General features: G+C 34.1%; 1 protein-coding gene across 8 annotated transcripts in view; it reads right to left on the reverse strand.

The window, feature by feature from the left end:
* The window catches only part of LOC138712235 (putative leucine-rich repeat-containing protein DDB_G0290503), a 43,586-nt gene extending 27,110 nt beyond the window's left edge, over positions 1 to 16,476 (reverse strand). For 2 of the 8 annotated variants that reach the window (XM_069843796.1, XM_069843798.1), the window contains exons 1-2: positions 16,340 to 16,474; positions 196 to 2,782 (exon numbers count right to left, since the gene is read on the reverse strand). In XM_069843796.1, the coding sequence (XP_069699897.1) occupies positions 196 to 2,503 (2,308 nt within the window). In that variant the 5' untranslated portion in view covers positions 2,504 to 2,782; positions 16,340 to 16,474. Of the gene's footprint in view, positions 1 to 195; positions 2,783 to 10,016; positions 10,205 to 16,339 lie in introns of all 8 variants that reach the window. The other 6 variants (XM_069843795.1, XM_069843791.1, XM_069843793.1 and 3 more) reach the window with 5 other exon arrangements.
* Positions 16,477 to 19,141: the final 2,665 nt, after the last annotated feature.

Below are 19,141 nucleotides of genomic sequence, written 5' to 3' on the forward strand. Positions count from 1 at the left end.
ACCTCGGAAAAAACCAACCAGGTAATCAGCCCAAGCGGGAATCGAACTCACGCCTGAATGCAACTCCAGATCAGCAGTACAAACATGTTACCACCTGAGCTACGCTGGTGGCTGCCAAGTTATCATATTACACTTTCGCCAACAGTAAGCAAATAGAATAGCTTGATTATGTAGGTCTACTTTTCTCCATCTTACCTTCAGCAGAACTCTTTGTTGCTCCCTGCTCCTCCTGCATAGTAACAGCATCATTCCTGCCACTGCCAACAATGAAGTCCACTTTCTTCTTCATCACTGCGTCTGTTAACTTTGATCTCTCTTCTACAGAAGTCATATTAGTTTGGTGTTGTGTATACATTTTATTTGTTTGATCTCCGATAGTTTGATGAGAGATGTTGGAATGTGCGTGTGCCCCATCTTTATGAGGTTCCACTTGTGACAGGAGAGGATACTCAACAGCATCCAAATTATCTTTTGCATTAACCTGCTGGTTCTTTGCAGAGGGGTTCAAGGGCTTGAGAATGTGGGAACTTGTACCTACGTCTAATGAATTATTGGCCCACAGACTTCTTATTCCAAATCCTAAATCTGGCACTGACGATAAATAATCACCTTGTATGTAATTATCTTTGCATTTGAAAGACACTGGTAATGTCTTATAAATGGAATCGGAGGTAGTTATGTCACCATGCAAATAATGTGGAATGTTAATAGAGGAATGTGGAAGAGGTTCAGGAGCCTCAGCTGCCCTATTTCCTGAGGCAGCTTCATCTTGTGTATTCTGATACCAACTTTTAAGCCCAAATCCCAAATCTGGAATAGTAGCAGGGTCACCACCTAACTCTAACTTACGTTTTGCTATAGTCTGTTTTGTCATATTATCCTGTTCTGGATTATGTTTTTCTGAAAGATTTGAAGTTGTTTGCCAGGTATCTTCATAACTGATGCTTTGGTTATCTGTATTTTGTTCAATATGCTTCTGTTGTTGCGAACACTCTGTTATATCACTGGTAATCTCATTTCCAAGAAGGCTAATTTTCTTTTTAATTACAGGTTCTTCATGAACTGGAATTCTAGTTCCATTTTCTGATGTTCCTGAGATATTTTGTGGGGCAGATTTCGATGAATTTAAGATGCTTCTTATGCCAAAACCTCTGTCAGGCACTGAATCTGTGATATCTCCCTCTAGAAATGTCTTCTGTGGAGCTAGTACACTATCCCTTCCTTTCCCAAGGAGAGTCTCCCTCAGTTGTAGTTTTTTCTCTATTTCTCTTTGTGTTGATTCCATTTGTCTAAGCAATTTTTCAATATCCGATAACTCCAAACCCTTCATTTCTGGATCTGTGGTACTCGATTCCAAAGGTGATATAGTCTTCTTCTGTATCACTTCTTCTCTAACAGGCAAATGGTTAAAATCTCTGAGTCCAAACGATAAATCAGGTACAGAGGCTGTGTTGTCACCACAAGCATATGCAGTGTTCTGCTTGCACAGTCCTTTATGTAGCGATTTGGAATCACCACGACCATTATCATTCTGGGTTCCTTTTAAAAGGTTGTCAAACTGATTGAGATCTGAGTGACTAATTGGTCTAGTTTCTTCTTTCTGTAAAGGAACTATGTACTTTGACTGGACTGGTTCTTCCCTCACAGGAAGTTTGTTCAAATCTTTCAGTCCAAAGCCCAGATCTGGAATAGATGATGAATTATCTCCACAAACGTGGGGATTTTCTTTTTGATTACGTTCAGTTACCAGTGAGTCAACTTTCGGATTTTTGGTCACACTATTCAAAAACTGATCTATTTCCCCAATTAAATTACAATTTTGTCGTTTTTGATTGTGTTTACCACTCTTATCTTTGTAATCTACATCTTTAGAGTTCGATTTTCTTGGTGAAAAGGTGCTTGTGATTGGACGAGACATACTTTGTATTTCACTTTGTGTCATAGGTTCAATAACTATTGCACTTTTGACAGGTGATGTACTACGTCCATCTTTTCTTGAAACTTCTGAATGAGGCAGAGAACTTCCAATGCTTGGTGTTGCTGGAAGCGAAAAAGCCTGTTTCTGCTTCTCAGGGGTGACTGCTACGAAACTGGAACCACTACTTGTTGTCTGATGTGGTTTCAAATCATCGAAACTGCCAGTGAACCTATGTCTGTCTGACAACATTGGTTGTGTCTTTAATGTTAGGTCTTTATGATGTAAAAACTGATAATTACTGGAACTTATAGATGTTGCATAATCAATGAAGTGATGGAAACAACTTGTTTCCCATACATTCTTCGGTAAGTCTACACTATTCTTGTTTTCTATGACACACACACGGTTCTCTAATTCGTTAACCTGCGAAATAAGATCATTGAAAATCAATTTTTCATACTCTCGGTTCACAGTATATCTGTCCTGAATATCTGGACCAACAGAGTCTTCCGAATCAGAGGAATGAACCAAGAAAAAGTCAGGAGGAATGAGAAGTAACACATCTGTGTCATCCGAATCACTCATAACTTAAACCTCATCCCAAGTTTCTTTTTTCTCACAAGTCTGTAACATTAAATAGACAAATAACTTTCATATAACAGCATATTCTCCAAATATAGATTCGTGTCTGAGCACTTCGATATTCATAAACTGACGAAACATACGCTTTTCAAAAGCAATATACAACAAAAATGTCCACAAAACAGCTGCATGCCACAATTATGACCATACTTGAGAGAGAGACGAGGAGAGATTAATGCAACACTCATAAGTCATGCTTCATTCTCATCACGTTCCCACCATCTGCAAACAAACGACACAAAAACAAAGATCTTAACTCAGATGAAATAAAGCCATTTCATAACTTCAAGCAACTCTCAACACATATTTCTAAATAATATACAAATTAAATTCGATATACCTAATTATTAAAGAAACTCTCGACATGATTTTGTTTCACCAAATTCAAAACTATCTATGACTACTGAATACAGTATATTATACAAGAAGGTTAACATAACATTAATTTACAAATTAAACTCGTAAGATGCAGGTGAACATAAAATTTAATTAACCCGAACTTGATTTCAAATATATAACAGATACATAAACCGGTCTGAATATAACTTGTTAGAATTTGCACATAGACAAACAAGAGTGACTGAAAGAAAAATGTGGCACAAATACAGAACTTCACATCAAAAGCAGTACAAATATCACAAAACTTTTGTCTGCTGGGAGTGTAATGTCCTGTGATGTCTTAGGTCAGGGGTCGTCAGCACAGAGCACGCTGGAGCTAGCCTCTCTTACCTGCGGAAAACGCAGTGCACTGCAGAGGCATATACTGGTTAAAGGGTTTGGGCTACCGCTGACCCTATTATTACACAAAATATATCTAACAATTACTTTAATTTTAATTACTATGGTAAAACTAATAATACAAAATTATTACATTATGTTATATTATAAACTTTTTCTTTTGTAATTTCCTTGGGCTACCGCCGGTAGCCCGCAAAATACGCCCCTGGTGCACTGTAGTGCTCTCATAGCTGCTAACGGGTATGCTCGCTCTCTCTCTCTCTCTCTCTCCCTGTTGCACGACAGTGCACACGGGACAGCACTGCATACCCATTGCACATTTCAGCGAGTGCTGACGACCACTATCTTAGGTGAAAGCACACCCAACACTTGGCAACTCCACAGTTCCACACATGAGAGTATCATATAGATTAAAAAATGAGGCCATAGGAGGAATCACACAAAAAATTTTCGATCAGGTATAAATTTGATCAAAAACTGGCTTGATGCAAATTTGCTATCTCTAAATATAACTAAAACTACTTTGGTGCCATTTTCTTTAACAGTCTCTGGATTGAACAAATTGAAATCACTTTCTCATTTAAAATTAATAATCCACAACTCATTTTATAAACTTTCTACAACCTGTAAATGCCCTTGCCTGAAAGAATCTGTAGATGTGAAATACCTGGGAATTATTGTTGATCAACACTTGAAATGGGATAGACAAATCACCTTTTTATGTAACAGGATACGTAAAACAATTTACAAATTTGTAAACCTACGCCATTACTTGCCTACTCATGTATTACGTTTGGTTTATTTGGCTATAGTTGAATCTGTTATCCAATATGGTATAATTGGATGGGGAGGCATTACAAAAACTGCTCTTTTTCTTCTAATTATGTAGCAAAAACATATAATCAAAATTTGTTTGAAAAGGCGACTGGATTATCCAACAAATTTGATCCATTCTGAATTGAATGTTTTTAGAATTGACCAAATTTATAAATACTCTTTAATGAAATTCTATCATAAAAATAGAATGAAATTTGTAGCTCAGCCACATGCTCATAATACAAGACGAAATGAAATTCTTAAATTAGTTGAACCTAAATATTTCACATCTGCTGCTTTACTACATAATACAAATTATGGTCCACGGCTATATAATTCGATAATAAAATTTCATCCAGAATTGACTACTTTAAGCAATGAAATTTTCAGATTCAGAATTAAAAAATTTATATGACAGACTTCCCTGTATATATATTATGTACCATGTATTGTAAAACAAGTTTATTTCTATCCTAAGTGTATTTTTCTATTTTATCTTGGTTACTATATCAACATGACCTGCACTAATTATACTACTAATAATAATTTAATATTAATTCATCAATCTAAACATCATCTCTTTTTTCACTCAGTTATTATTAGTATTATTATTTACTAATTTTATTATAATCTTTATGTGAGCTTTTTCTTAAGTATTTTGTCTACAAAGTATGCGTATCTATGTAACGGAACTGTCCCCGAACACGAGCTTTGCTCTTTCAGGGTATTTTAATGTAACGTTTTTATGTATATGTTATTATTATTAAATAAATAAATAAAATAAATAAATAAAATAGGTAAATAGATTAGATTTTAAAAGGAGTAATTATCTTTTTTAAAAAAACCCACGCGCGCGCGCGCGCACACACACACACACACACACACACACACACACACACACACACACACACACAAGCTCTGAAATCCCCATTTTAATTCATATTTAAATTGTTTTTATGATGAACATAAATTACTATGTACGAATAATAATTATTATAACAGTTTTAAAAAAGCAAGAAATTGATCTCACTAAATCCAAAGGTCTAAAACATAAGAATACGAGAAGTAAAATGAAAAGTGTCATATAATAAAATGATTTACTTGAAGATAACAAATTGACAAAAGCATATAAAAATGTATGTATTTATGTAAAAACTATCTGTATGTGCAATACACAATTTTTATTTTATCATTTTACTTAACATTATTTCTACAGCATTATTGTTTTATTACTTTCCAAGTGTAAAAAAATTACGACCTTAAAAATGATTCATTGAACAGCTATCAACATTTTACAGCAATATATTGTAGACAAGTGGTTCTTTTGACAATTATAACTACAATTTTAAGAAATTTGACACAGCTTTCTAAGATTTGTTCGTTTATAAAATTATGACTTCATTCATACAGTCACTTAAAGTTTAGTTTGGAATAACATAAAAATAAAAAAAAATTTAATCATGTACTTTCCTACACATAATCATATATACGAGAAATAACTGCCTAATTTCAACAAAACTTTGCTTTTATTATTACAGTTTTGCGAAATTATCAAATGTTGCAAGACTCACTGCAGCACATTTAATTACTGTTATTTACTGCATTAATTGTTAACTATCAATTCCTTCTTCTGTGGCATATTGGAATCTCTGTTATAGCAACAGAATCTTCTCACTATAACTTTCATGTTCTCAGTGTTGGGCTTACAGAATCCAAAATGTAGCCAATATGCTGAAATATTTATTTTTACTATTATAACATTGCACATACAATTTACACACTGATTTCCATTTGTTTTCTCTTATTATAAAGCAGACTACAATAACTGCCATATCTTATATGTTTGAATTAAATTTAAACTAAAACGAACTACGCACTTCAAAGAGAATTGAAATACACTTTATAATAAAATAAAAAAAAGTTCCTATTGTCCTCTTTTGCATGTGTGTATCTTGTCATTTTTTCACTTTTCCCAATATACAGATTAGTTAGGGTGCCCCATTGAAACATTTTCCTACTGTTTCCACAGATATTTTTATTGATAGCAATATTTTCTCCTCCATTTTGAGAGATTTCCCATAGTGAATAGTGGCTTATCAATTATCACCCTTCTACTCTTCACGACACATCCCAGACTCTTCTGCACAATAAGCGTTGTCTTTCCACTGGGTGGTTTGCTAATGATTTTGTCTTTAACCTTGTTTACATCCTATGTTCTTATCTGGTAGAAGTGCAATTGTGTAGGCTTGTCAGGCAGTCTGAAACTGAATTTTGTCATTAACATGCTTTTAAATACAGAAAAAGCTACAAGAGCAATTTCTCGTCTGAGAACAAAGGATTTTGAGGACAAAGAAACTCCTGAATGCAGCTTGCCCAGGAAAGGACATTATGTTAAGAGTCTCATGTTTGTATTACATTTTATCAATTTATTAATGTCATGTCTGTCATAAGCTAAGTTCTGAAAACAATCTTTTTATTGTCCAGTTCCTACTTTGAACTCCAAATGGCTCTAGAATTTGCAAGCAGGAATGATGTGTAAATTTATTTGCTAGTCATTATCCTAACCTGTCAATCTACTGTCAGGAATAATTAATTTCTTCTTGTATAATCTTAGAGAAAAAAATGGCCATCTTCCATATGCTAAGTATCCTTCGGTTGATTTCATGAGAGCTTAGGTTTACAAGTGAATGAATTTCTCACGCACAACTCCACTCTGTTATTCCTTTGTTTTGTTTGTTTGTTGCTTTTTCTGTCTGTTTATAGATCACGTGTTATAACTAATCTATAACAACGATATATTCAAGGAGTAAATTAAGTGCAAAATAAACATCCCTTCCCTAGTCATGTGAACCAGACATTGCCTGAAGTGGACCTAGACAAATTCATGCTACAGGAAATCGATCATTTTTTTATGTCTAAGGTCGTACAAGTACCCCACGCATCAAGAATCCATCAGAAGGAAAGTGATTCTATTTTAATAAGTAATTTATTTCAATACCTGAAAACATTATTTAGTCATCTGGCATGAAAATAGAAGCATATTTCATTCTTCACATTTATTATACAGATGTGTACTCGCATAACAATCATAAAAATTTCTTTTCGATGTATGCGGACTTCAGTTCCAGCCAAATGTTTAGCTAATCTGAAGATATATTTTTTTCATTTGGTTTCTCTGTCTTTTGACTAGTATGTCTAACAAAGCTTATCTGAGAACATTTGAAATGTACTGATTCTCAGGTAGATCTAATGGTGCATAATCATATTGTTATTAACTGAAAAGAACAATTGAAACACCATGTGCATATTGTATGCCACATTATTATTTCAAATTGAACATGGCCATTGGTAGCCCATTATCTGAAAACAGTGATTGATTTCAAGAAATGATTCAAATTTATCACAGGTCATACAGTAATAAAACCTAATATGAGACATGTGAGACTGAAACAAATGCTGCAATGTTTATAATAAGTTATTGTTATCTACATTGTTGTTGTTTAATCAACATTTATCCTAACATTTTTTAAATATTTATAGTATAGCTACAGTAGTTCACAATAATGACAGCCATTAGATAAAAAAGATCTATTTGGACACTTTCACAATTATTAGCATAAATAGATGGCTGTTAAATTCTATTTCCATTACAAATGAAGGGTACACGGGAATAACGATCAAAGTCCATTTTAGAAAGTTTCGAAAAAAAAAAACGAATTTTAAAGTTTAAGCACTTAATACTTTGTTATGTGTGTATTTAACAGAAATTGACGTAGTGGAATGTCAAGAAGGATTATTTCTTATTACTAGCTAGACCAAAGAATTATTAACTCAATTTCGATTTTTTATGGACCTTGATCGTTTTTCCCGTGTACTCTTCAAATATGTTTAATTATATTACACATACTAATTTGGGTCTTTCCTATGGTCAAGTAGTAACTGAAAAGTTTCTCCATAACTCAATTGTTGCTGTACTTTCTTTTTTGAAAACTCTACTCAAAGCACCATTTTTAAAGTTCTGCATAGGTGTCAGTTTGTGTACAAAATTTTCGCTCAGAGTAATACCACGTCCATTCAGCTACGAAAAAATTAAGAGTGCATTGCTTTTGAGTTAACCACTCACTATTTATACTAAACTTTGTTCCATTTTCATTAGCAAATAGTTTGTAATGCTTCTGTGCTTGATAAATACAAAAACAGATGAAAGCAAAGTAAAGCTATATTGTAACTATTTCATATACTGTATTGAATATCAAAGAAAGTGAACAAATATTATTGTGTACAAAAATAAGTATATTACAGTATTAATTTACATGATCTAGTAATTTATTGAGAGAAAATATCAGAAGTTTAGACAGTAAAATCTGTACAGTAGCTGAATAAAAAATGCAAACAGTACGAAGATGTCCATGTATTAACAAAAGATGTTATCTTTTCGTATAAAATGTTATCTCTTGTGGTCAACATAAAACTGAAACATCTTGTTAATACTACTGAAGATACATGCAGGAATAAGCAAAAATTATGAAGCTACATGCTAAAACTACATAGGCCTATATTAAAAAAATGCTAACAACTTCACATGCAAATTATAATAATTACGTAGGCACAGAATTAGAATTAACTCCAGATACGACACATTTTTCAAACACACAAATAGACGCAAATATTTCTCCAAGTTTAATAGTGTGATTCTCTTTGTTTTTCCACTGTATTCTGGCTTCATCCGAAGCAATGCCATTCAACGTGGGATGTATTTCTTCTTTATCACAAGAATGAAATGCAACTGCTTCATTTTTCCTGCTAGTTTTCCTAGTTTCTGTGAATGCAATAGTGTTATTTAAGTCAGATATGGAATGAAATAAATAATCTTTTAAACCTTCATTTATAAGAAAAACAATCCTTCCACTTAAAATTAAGATTCTGTTCATTTCCAAAAGTGCCATGGGTATAAGATTTTTCACTTCTTCAGGAGTTCCAAACTTCCTGCCAAATGGCAAATCGCACACTATGCAATTTACAGATTCATTTTTAAGTGGAAGGTGGGCCACATCAGCATGTATAAGTTCTATCACACTTTTTGTAGGAATTGCGGAATGGACATTTTCATTTGCTTTCTTCAATTGAAGTATATCTATATCCACACCAATAACTGTAATAGCTTGGAAATTCATAGCTGCCTCAGTAATTAAAGTTCCAGCACCGCACATGGGATCTAAGAGTACAGCTCCAGCAACCAGACTACCAACACACAGTAGCATTGCATAGCACACTGTGGACCGAAGAGCAATGTGCTTCAAGTATCTTCTCTCTGACAAAGGTCTTGGAACCACAGGCAAGCCAATGGTAAAATACTCTTCATTAGCATGAACATATATCTCCATTTTAGGATTTCTGAGATCTACCTTCCAGCCACAGACACTTGCAAACGAGTAACCAATAAACTGTGGTAATATATAAGGTTTGTACAATCTCTTAACAATGCCTGTACTCTTGCATGAGACTCTGAAAGTCAGATGGTCATTCGTAGTATCTAGACGAAATTTCTTGTGAAATGGTTGCTGTTCGTCTCTATTAACAGACTCTAGAAAATCTTTGGTATGATTTTTCATTATTGCACTGTATGCAGGAAGTAGGTCGTCGTGTAAAGGAGCATTGTTATAGTTTGCATATGACTGAAACAGAAACCATTGTTGCAAACATAACTCCCACTGGATATCTCTTTCTAGATGGGTTTTTAAAGTAAAAAATGCTGCTTTCTTTGGAGTATCACAAAGGAACTGTTTACAGTGAAAGACCATTACAAACAGCCTCTCTATACTCTTCAAAGAAAGCAATATGTGTGGCTTACAATTACTGAGAAAGAATATCTTTCCTTGGGTCACCTCCAATACAGATGTACCTTTTAAGTTACTAAGTTCCATAAGACAAAACGTTTCCATTCCATTACCAACAGTACAAAAGTAACTATTCTTTCTCCATTCCTTCATATCATCCATTATCTATACAGATTGTCAAAATAACAATTTGCGTTTGCTATTATATATTTAAATAGCAGTGGCCAATAGTACATTAAACCAATTACTCGCTCTGGAACAGAGAAAAAGGCACACAGTAAGTTCACCTGTCTTCAAATTAATATCTCACGCAACTTACAGTACAATAACTTGGATTTCAAATTATGCATGCGCGCGCACGCACGCACGCACGCACGCACGCACGCACGCACGCACACACACACACACAGTTTTTTTTAAAAGCAACCCATAATTGCAATTAAAATTGAATGAGGGAATTTTGAACAAAAAGCTCAAACACATCACAATTTTGGAAAGGAATATTTTTATTGAAACAAAATATTTTTACGACTATTGTTGCCCGAGTTATGAGGTCATCAAAAACATTTTTAAATGCACCTAGGCCTATAGTAATACCACAGTCTATTATATACAGTCACGAAGCTTGAGTTGTTGAGGATACTAGAAACAATAAACTGTGCAGGTACTATTTCGCATTGTCTGTGATGAGGCGATAGTAGTGATCTTAGTGGTTAGCAACTATCTATGGATGCATATTTACTATGTATTGGGCTTCGTGACTGTATATACTAGACTGTGGTAATGCTTGAAAGAGCATATATATTTTTTATGCAATACTTCATTTGTTTTATACAGAATCACTATGGTTATGGTTATTATAGTGACAATTTCATTGTTGATATTTTTTGTTAGTCCTTGTGTTATGAAAGCAGTTTTATTGATGAAATCAATATAAAACAAGATGTTCTTAACAGGAAATGAAACAACTGAGATCCTGATGATGATAAGATTTGGTGACAGAACACGTACATGCAAATTTTATAATGAAACTTATCCAAATCAGCTACCTATTTCTCAGTCAACTGTCAGTAGAATAGGAGCAAAATTCAGAGAACATGGACATGTCAGAGATATAAAAAGATCGTTCTCTGTTAAGAACATAAATGTTTAATTTTATTCCGTCAATAAAACTACAGAATGTCCCAAAAGTCTTCATACACAGAAAAAGTAGGCCTAAGTTCAAAATAAAAATTTCACATAATGTGCTCAATGTGACCAACCTTCTGGAATCATCTTAAGTTGCATGTCTAGCAGGAGAAAACCCGGGACTTGCAATGTCTGAAAGGCGTCGAGAGAAAACAGGGAATGTCACGACACATCATTATCAAGAAAAACAAGTTTTAATACCTGAACATTCGGCATAAATACCAAATGTTCAACGAACATTTCCACTTTTAATTTTTTTCTGTGATTGGACCGTTCTGTAGTACCAGTTGCCACCTATAGAATGTGTTGTACACCGCAAAATTGCTAAAAATTGACATTTCTTGATTTTTCCCAAAACCCTTCATCTGCAAGTCCTTATCATTGATGCCTGTCATGTGATGACAGATATGCAGCTTCTGCATGAATAGGTTGGAACACATTCACTGACCTGTGCATGACTCTCGAAAACTGTTATATTGCGCACATTGTGACATTTCTCTTTTGAACTGATATTCCCTATGCATGGAGACTTTTGGGACACTCTGTACTTACTTTCATAACATAAGAACTAACAAACTGTATCTACAAATAAATTGTTAACACAGGCCCTAGTAACCACACTTCTGTATAAAACAAATGAAGTATTGCAAAGCAACACAAAAAAGTGTTCTTTCAGATTAGGCCTATATTAAAAAAATATATATATATATATATATATATATAGGGTGCCATTTAAAATGTGTTCTCGATACATCAAAACTCGCACATCAGTCACAAAAATATTTTGCATCCATAAAAATATTCGTTTCTATATACAAGGTCTGACATGTCTAAGCTTTTTACCTCAAATTTCCTTATTCACTTTTATTATATTTTCATTACTTCTTTTAGAAATTACAAAACTGTAGGTTCTTAATATCAAACACAGATATGTAAATGCAATCTTTCTCCTGTTGTAAGCAGCTTTAAGAAAACTGATATACATGCTGATCTCTTTCATCTGTAAACCAGTTAATCTGATATTTCTCCTACTGGAAGTCCTTTTTAAAATTATTCAGTGATCTGTGAGCATATTGTTTTCTCTTCACGTTCTGCAATGAATTTCAAGTGAACCACACATGTGCACACATACACACGAAAACTTCTTCCTCTTACGTGACTTTAATAAGAAATGAAATGTAAATTAAATTACTGTAATTAAAGAATGTGAATGGTACCAAAGCACGAGGTTGCCTTTTGATGGACAGCGCATCAGATTTTCCTCCTTAAATGTTTGCACTAAGCTGGCAACAAATATCTGCTGGCACATTGCGTCATCAATAATTTCTGTTAGTGAGTTGGCTGTATTGTATTGAGAATGACCTGTTTTCAGCCACAGTTACATACATAGTAGACTACAACGAATTTTCCTTGCTGAAACATATCTACTGAAGGAGAAGGCTCACAAGTTGTGTTCATGCTTCAGGCAATATTTCTTCTTATCGAGAACAGAACTTGTTGCTAGCCACTTATTTAATAATTTAAGACACAGTGTAATCACAACTCAAATGGCTTTTTCTTCAGTACAAGAAGCAATTAATATTATTCCTGACAGTAGGTTGACAGGTTAGAATAATGACTAACAAAATAAATTCACACATCATTCCTGCTCGCAGATCTGGGCTATAAAGGTAGTTTTGAGAACTTTACTTATGAGATTAATTCATCAAACGTAATAAAAACTTAACACTCCTAACTTAACGTCCTTCAGTAGATGTTTCAACTAGGAAATTTGTGTTCTTGTACTATGTAGCTAACTATGGCTGAAAATACGCCTTCCTCCATACAATCCAGACAACTCAATAACAGGGATTGACAATGCAAAGTGCTACCAGAATTGTGTCATTGCCTTAATGCAGACAATGAACAAGTGAAACTCACACAATGTGTCCTGTATTGGGCTTAGAGGAAATAAGTAACTGGAAAACCTCAATGTGCTGCCCAACGAAAAGCAACATCGAGCTCAGTAAAAATGCCAGTAACTTAAGTTTGACTCACTCTGCAAAATTTATACTGTATAGTCCAACACATAAATTTAATAAAATTCATATTAAGTTAAGCAAGTACCTATAGGCTAGTAAGTATTATTTAAATACTATATTATCTAAAATTATCTCTGGGAATACAATCATTTCAATTCTGTCCTGGATTTTAAGGAACAGTTCTATAATTAAAGAGAGAAGTCCAGGTATGCCTTGCATTTCATTGACGGGATATTAATTGTTCAGTATTTTGAAGCTCAGATTTAAATGAAGAACCGAATGCTAGTAGTAAATGAATGGAAATTATTAAGATTATGATCAGTGAAGTGCCAAATATTTTCAAGATAATATTTTTGTTTAAATGTGCATTCTCAGAAAGATTATTTTGACAAATTGCTTTGAAGTGAACAAATATAAGAAACAAGTATTTATTTGGTTTAATTATAGTAGAGTTGATTTAAAATTTAGATTACTTATGTATCGATATGCCTAGGTATTTATATATTTATATCTCTTCTTCTTATGTGAGATACCTGGAGACTGTCTATAACAGATCACATCTCTTCTGTCATGTGTTCCACAAAAAGAATAAACCAGCCTGTAGGCTGTCACCAGTCTGTGATTATGAGCTCAGTGAAGATTTCAAAAGAATACTGTAGATTATTATCTATGATTATAGGGTTGTAGCATACCTAAGCAACATTTTAAATAGTGAAAATTACCAAAAGATTATTTTAAGAGACTCAAGTGTGTGTGTATATAATAGAGTCCCAGCAAACATTCCTGGTGTTTCTGTCTGCTGACCATGTGGCAGAAACCCCTGCTACTGTCCCTTATTACGTTATGTTGTGTTTTGCACATTCAGTGCTTAAACGTGTACCTATACATTTTGAAAACATACATATGGAAAAACAAGAAAAAAAAAAAAAGAAAAGAAACTTGTGGCAGAAAATGGGAAAACATTAGTTAAGAATACAGTTAGCCTATAATAACCACTTTCATGTGTTAAAATTAAAATTACCGAATTACTAACTAGGTAATTTACAACTTAAGTTAGTTTTTATTTTAACACATGAAAGTGGTTATATTATAACTATATTCCTAAGTGATATAAACTATTAAAAAAGTGTTTAATCAAGATGAGAACATTTTAAAGGTAAATTTTCTGGTCACCCAGTTCCATGTAGAAAAACAATAATGATTTAGTGGCTATTCTGTGTTCCATGATGTCTGACAAGTACACAATGCTGGCAGAGAAAGGGAGAAAGATAATTGCTACTCAATCAATGACAGAGGTCACATCTCACGCTCCTCTTCAAGCTGGATGGTCTCAAGCATTCTATCTCCAGCCTACTTCAAGATAAGCCTGGAAAGCGATCTCTGCCATTGGTTGAGTAGCAATTATCTTTCTCCCTTCCTCTGCCGGTAATATTTACACTGCCTGTCAGATATTATAAAATGCAGTACCTACTTATAGATTTAATGAAACAGGTTCTGTGACTGATGTATGTAAATTATGCATCACACAAAATGGACAACATTTCTAACAGCTAATTTGTGAAGAGTGAGTACCGAATGTTATTAATATAACATAGTACAGTAGTGGCAAAAAAAAAAAAAAAAAAAAAAACCGGACCGACCCTTGTAGCTGGTTTCTGAGCCTTGTTCACTCTAGAGCACGATAGACTGGTAACTAAGACTTTCGTGGTTCGAATCCTGCCTGGGAAGAAGCGTTGCCAACCGTGGCCGAATTCGGCTAAACGTAGCTTAATTTTTAGTCATGTAGCTTGTAGCGGGATGGTCGTAGCCGAATGTCAAAATGTAACCGAACTGAGATTCCATTGAGCGACCATGTGTAAACACTTTCTTTTAACAAATTTATTTTCTCATATTAATACCCACCAGAATTTCCTCACTTCCTCATTAAAATTACGAAAACATACCGGTAGAAACTTTGTGTCACAGACTGAACTCTGAACAATGTGACCCGCATTTATGGCAAGGATAGCATTGCTGTTTTCAGTTTTATTTTCCTGTTATGTGAATAGCGCCTATTACCTAACTGACATCACTTTTTTTTTTTTCAAAGTTCTTTTGAAAAAGGAGGTAAAAATTAGGGCTTTTCAGAAAAAAATTCGAAAATCGATGGTAGAGTGAATCTCCACAATTGGGTACCATCCTATTAATACATTAGCAAGCACACAAGGAAAGTTATCAATCTCTACATTGCATAAGGCGGAATCTGACACAGTGTAAGCAATTGGTGGAAATTATTTGGTATGACAGTAGGCCTACTAAGAAAAGCTGCAGCCTAATTGTAGCTACTAGTCTATGTGCTTAAAATTGAATTTACTGACATGATTATATATTGAATACCTAAGTTTACATGGATCATAATAATCTTCAGCGATATCCAGCTGAGAAATATTGGAGTATAAGAGAATTAATGGCTTTACTGCCAACAAATCAGCATAACGACATTTGACACAATTATAATCACGAATAAAATTATACAAAACGCTTATGAATTAGTTATTCTAATACTTATTTTGTTCTTTGTAGGGATTCAACTTTTGATTTGGAGGTTTTGGCTTATATGTAGGCTAGTCCAGTACTTATTTTCTGGCGGAACGCACCTTTTTCATCATGAAACCGGGAAATGTATTAATAATTAAGTTTTCTTTCTTTCGTCTCTCTCCGTAGACCTTGAAAGTCTTAAAGTTTGGCAAAGAGGATTTTGAGAGAGAAACATTTGTGATTTTTTTTCATGAATAGAAGTTTGAAGAACGAGGATTGTACAAGTAATGAAATTATATTAACTTACAGGAAAACGATGAAATATTGCATGAAACCTAGTGATACAGATAATCTAAAAACCCGTGAAACAGGCGAGGAGTTGGAAGTTTGAATAGTCTTATAGAGTGTAAGGTATGCTAACCTAACCAACCAAACCTAACCTAACTCTAGTAAACAGCAAATACTTGGGTGGGACATTCTTCAGAATAGCCGAGGTTTAAATATTTTTTTCACATTTCATGATTTAATGAGAGACGATAAAATTAATTAGGTACATTCCAAAATTCTATTTACTGCTTTATTTGTATGTTCATCTACAGTTCATTCTAATGTTTCATAGAAAGAAAGTAAATAAACAACGTAATATGGCCACAACAACTTACTTTAACCGTTTTCCGAAATAACTGTTGCTTAATTCAACATTACAGTAAATTTTACATCATTAATCGATGGCCCACATTAAAAAAAAAAATGTTGCATATACACACAAGTCTCTCTCTCACACACCTACTACCACTGCCTGCTGGATCGCATCCTATGGCTAACCGTGCGGTTTTTTTTTTAAAGCGCTTCATGCCTTTGCTGCAGCAAAATGAGGGTCGAAAAAAAACGTAAATAGGTCAAATGACTACAAAATGGTGGACAATTAATATTTGCTTCTATTTCTGCCGTAATAAATTTAACCCTAAAAGAACCAAACATGTTAAATAATTTCGACTTCCATGATAATGACATGGAAATATTATTACTAGACGATTTTGACAATAATAAACGTTGCAAAAGATCAAAACATACATTCCGCCATGATGGATCGTGCAGCAAACTCGTAAAGCGAAGTTTTGATTTGCTGCACGCTTGCTACAGCGCTGCTGCAGCGACGGTGAAGCAAATGTAATAAAAGAACGGTCTTGCTTTAAAAAAACGCACGGTAATTGATTACTTACTGGCCCTTCGTTCTGAATGGAAGAAATTCGTATAAAAACTTCTTTGAGTGAAATATGTTGCGTTTTGAATGAACATGCATATTCTTTTTGTTTCATTACTTAATACGAAGGGATATGATCAAGAAAGAGGGCTATAATATTTGTAGCTTCTTGCGCAGAACCACTTTTCATCTACATAACTGTATGTGGCTCTGTCAGTCACGAAACTCAATGCGTACCATAGACAAATAAAAACAATTCATCGCCACCTGTGATATCTTTTTCTACATTCAATCGTCATAAATAGTATAAATGTCAAACATCTTTGATAAATGTGTCAAGAAAATTCGCTGAGATACCGATTCCAGCGAGAAACTCGCGCGAGGTTTTTGCCTCGGGCGAGAATCTCTTCCAGTGTGTGGACGTCCATTTGAATCCATTTGTTATCATTTTTTTAATTTTCTCGCAACACATTTCTCGCTGGCGAAAATTCTGCAAGTGTGTTACGGGCACTGCCTGCTGGATCACATCCTATGGCTGTTTACACTGCCTGCTCAATCAACGCTTATGTGCGAGTCTTGAAAAAAGTTATTTTACCGCTAGGTGGCAGGTGGCTATTAACATTATCAGTATATGCAAAGTACCCTAAAATAACTATTATTACGAAGTCTTAGGTACCAGAAGAGACAAGGGCTTATGAAAACGATGGCCTAGGGTGTCCGAATCCTTCCGCAATGCTTAATATGTAATACTATTACATACTTGCTTTAGGCGTTTACTAAAATTATTATTAAAATCAATTAACGTAATAAAAATAATATTTGAAACTTATATAAAATATTTCAACAAGTTTAAACATATTTACGAAAAAATATATGCTTCCTTTAACCGAGCTACGAGATTATTGGAAATCACGGTTTGAATTAACGACAGTATGTGGTATCTTCCTGCAGTATCTTCAAATCCATGAAATTGTTATACGGACACTTGGTCTACTATTTTATTAAGTTCAGTATTGCCAGAATGTAACTTTTCCATATATAAAAGGCCCATTTGAAGTGTGATAAATTTTGCGCTCATTAAAAAATTCTCCCCCGTCCCCAAAAAGAAATGCCAAGTAAAATACTGTAAACAGATAATTTATTGCTTATGTCGTGTAGGTACAGTAAAAAATTTGTACACATTTTTCATGAAACGTATTGTTGGTCCTGCTTCTGAAAAATTTACCCGAGATGTCAGACGTAGGCCTATATGATTGTCCTTCATATAGTCCAAAGTGCTTGCAACTTCCAGTGAAAATGTCTGTACAGCATAAAGAACGTTCATTTTCTCAAAGGAACTGGGTTCGACATGCTTCCTCATTAGAAATCGAATGGGTTTCACAGCTAAGTCCTTTTGTATCCTGTATATTTCCTTGATGAATTTTGAACTGATCATTACTTCTCTGTCTGCTATATCCTGTGAACGGATGTTTTTGATGTTGTGACAGTAATCAAAACTTAAATATAAATTATGTTGCAAGTTACATGGGTGTACTATGCAAGGCTGTAGATCTCCGCCGCCTAAACCCTTAAACATAGCAGTATTAGTTCTTTGGTTATCAGTTACAAGCCGAAGCACATGAAATCCACAGTCTTTACAGCTTTCAACACTTGCTGAACTAATAAGAGCAGATCATTTCCTTGCAAATTTCGTACCATGAAATATGCTGCCGGTATTGTGTACTTGGTAGATAATCCATGAATAACTAAACACAGAAGTTTGTTGGTTAAGACGGGATTTATTCCTATTTCTTTATTACAAACTCCTTCAGCTTCGACTAAACCAAAAATTTTATCCTTTTCTTTATTATAAAGCAAGCTTTCTTTTATTGCTATTTCATCGCATATAAGAGAAACTACTTTCTCAATTTCATTCAATTTTGTGGCTTCTAATTTAAGTGTCTGTTTAATTAAAGGGGAAACACCAACGCCATATTCCGTTGAGCCCATATACCTATCTAATATGCTGCGCGACGGTGCTTGTATTAATTTCAAATTTCTTCCAAAGTCGTAGCCTTTAGGAGACGATATTCGCCAACATAAGCAGTACCGAATAATTGGCTCGGACCATTTTGGACGATTTTTTTTTTAATTTCTAATTTGATCCAGTATATATATATATATATATGCAGCCATTTTGTAGCCATAATGTGCTGATTTCTTTATGTTATCTACTGACTTCCTCTCAGGTAGCTCAGTTGATAGAGCTGGACGATTTTTT

Source organism: Periplaneta americana, chromosome 13 (genome assembly GCF_040183065.1).
Source record: "Periplaneta americana isolate PAMFEO1 chromosome 13, P.americana_PAMFEO1_priV1, whole genome shotgun sequence".
NCBI classification, from domain to species: Eukaryota; Metazoa; Arthropoda; class Insecta; order Blattodea; family Blattidae; genus Periplaneta; species Periplaneta americana.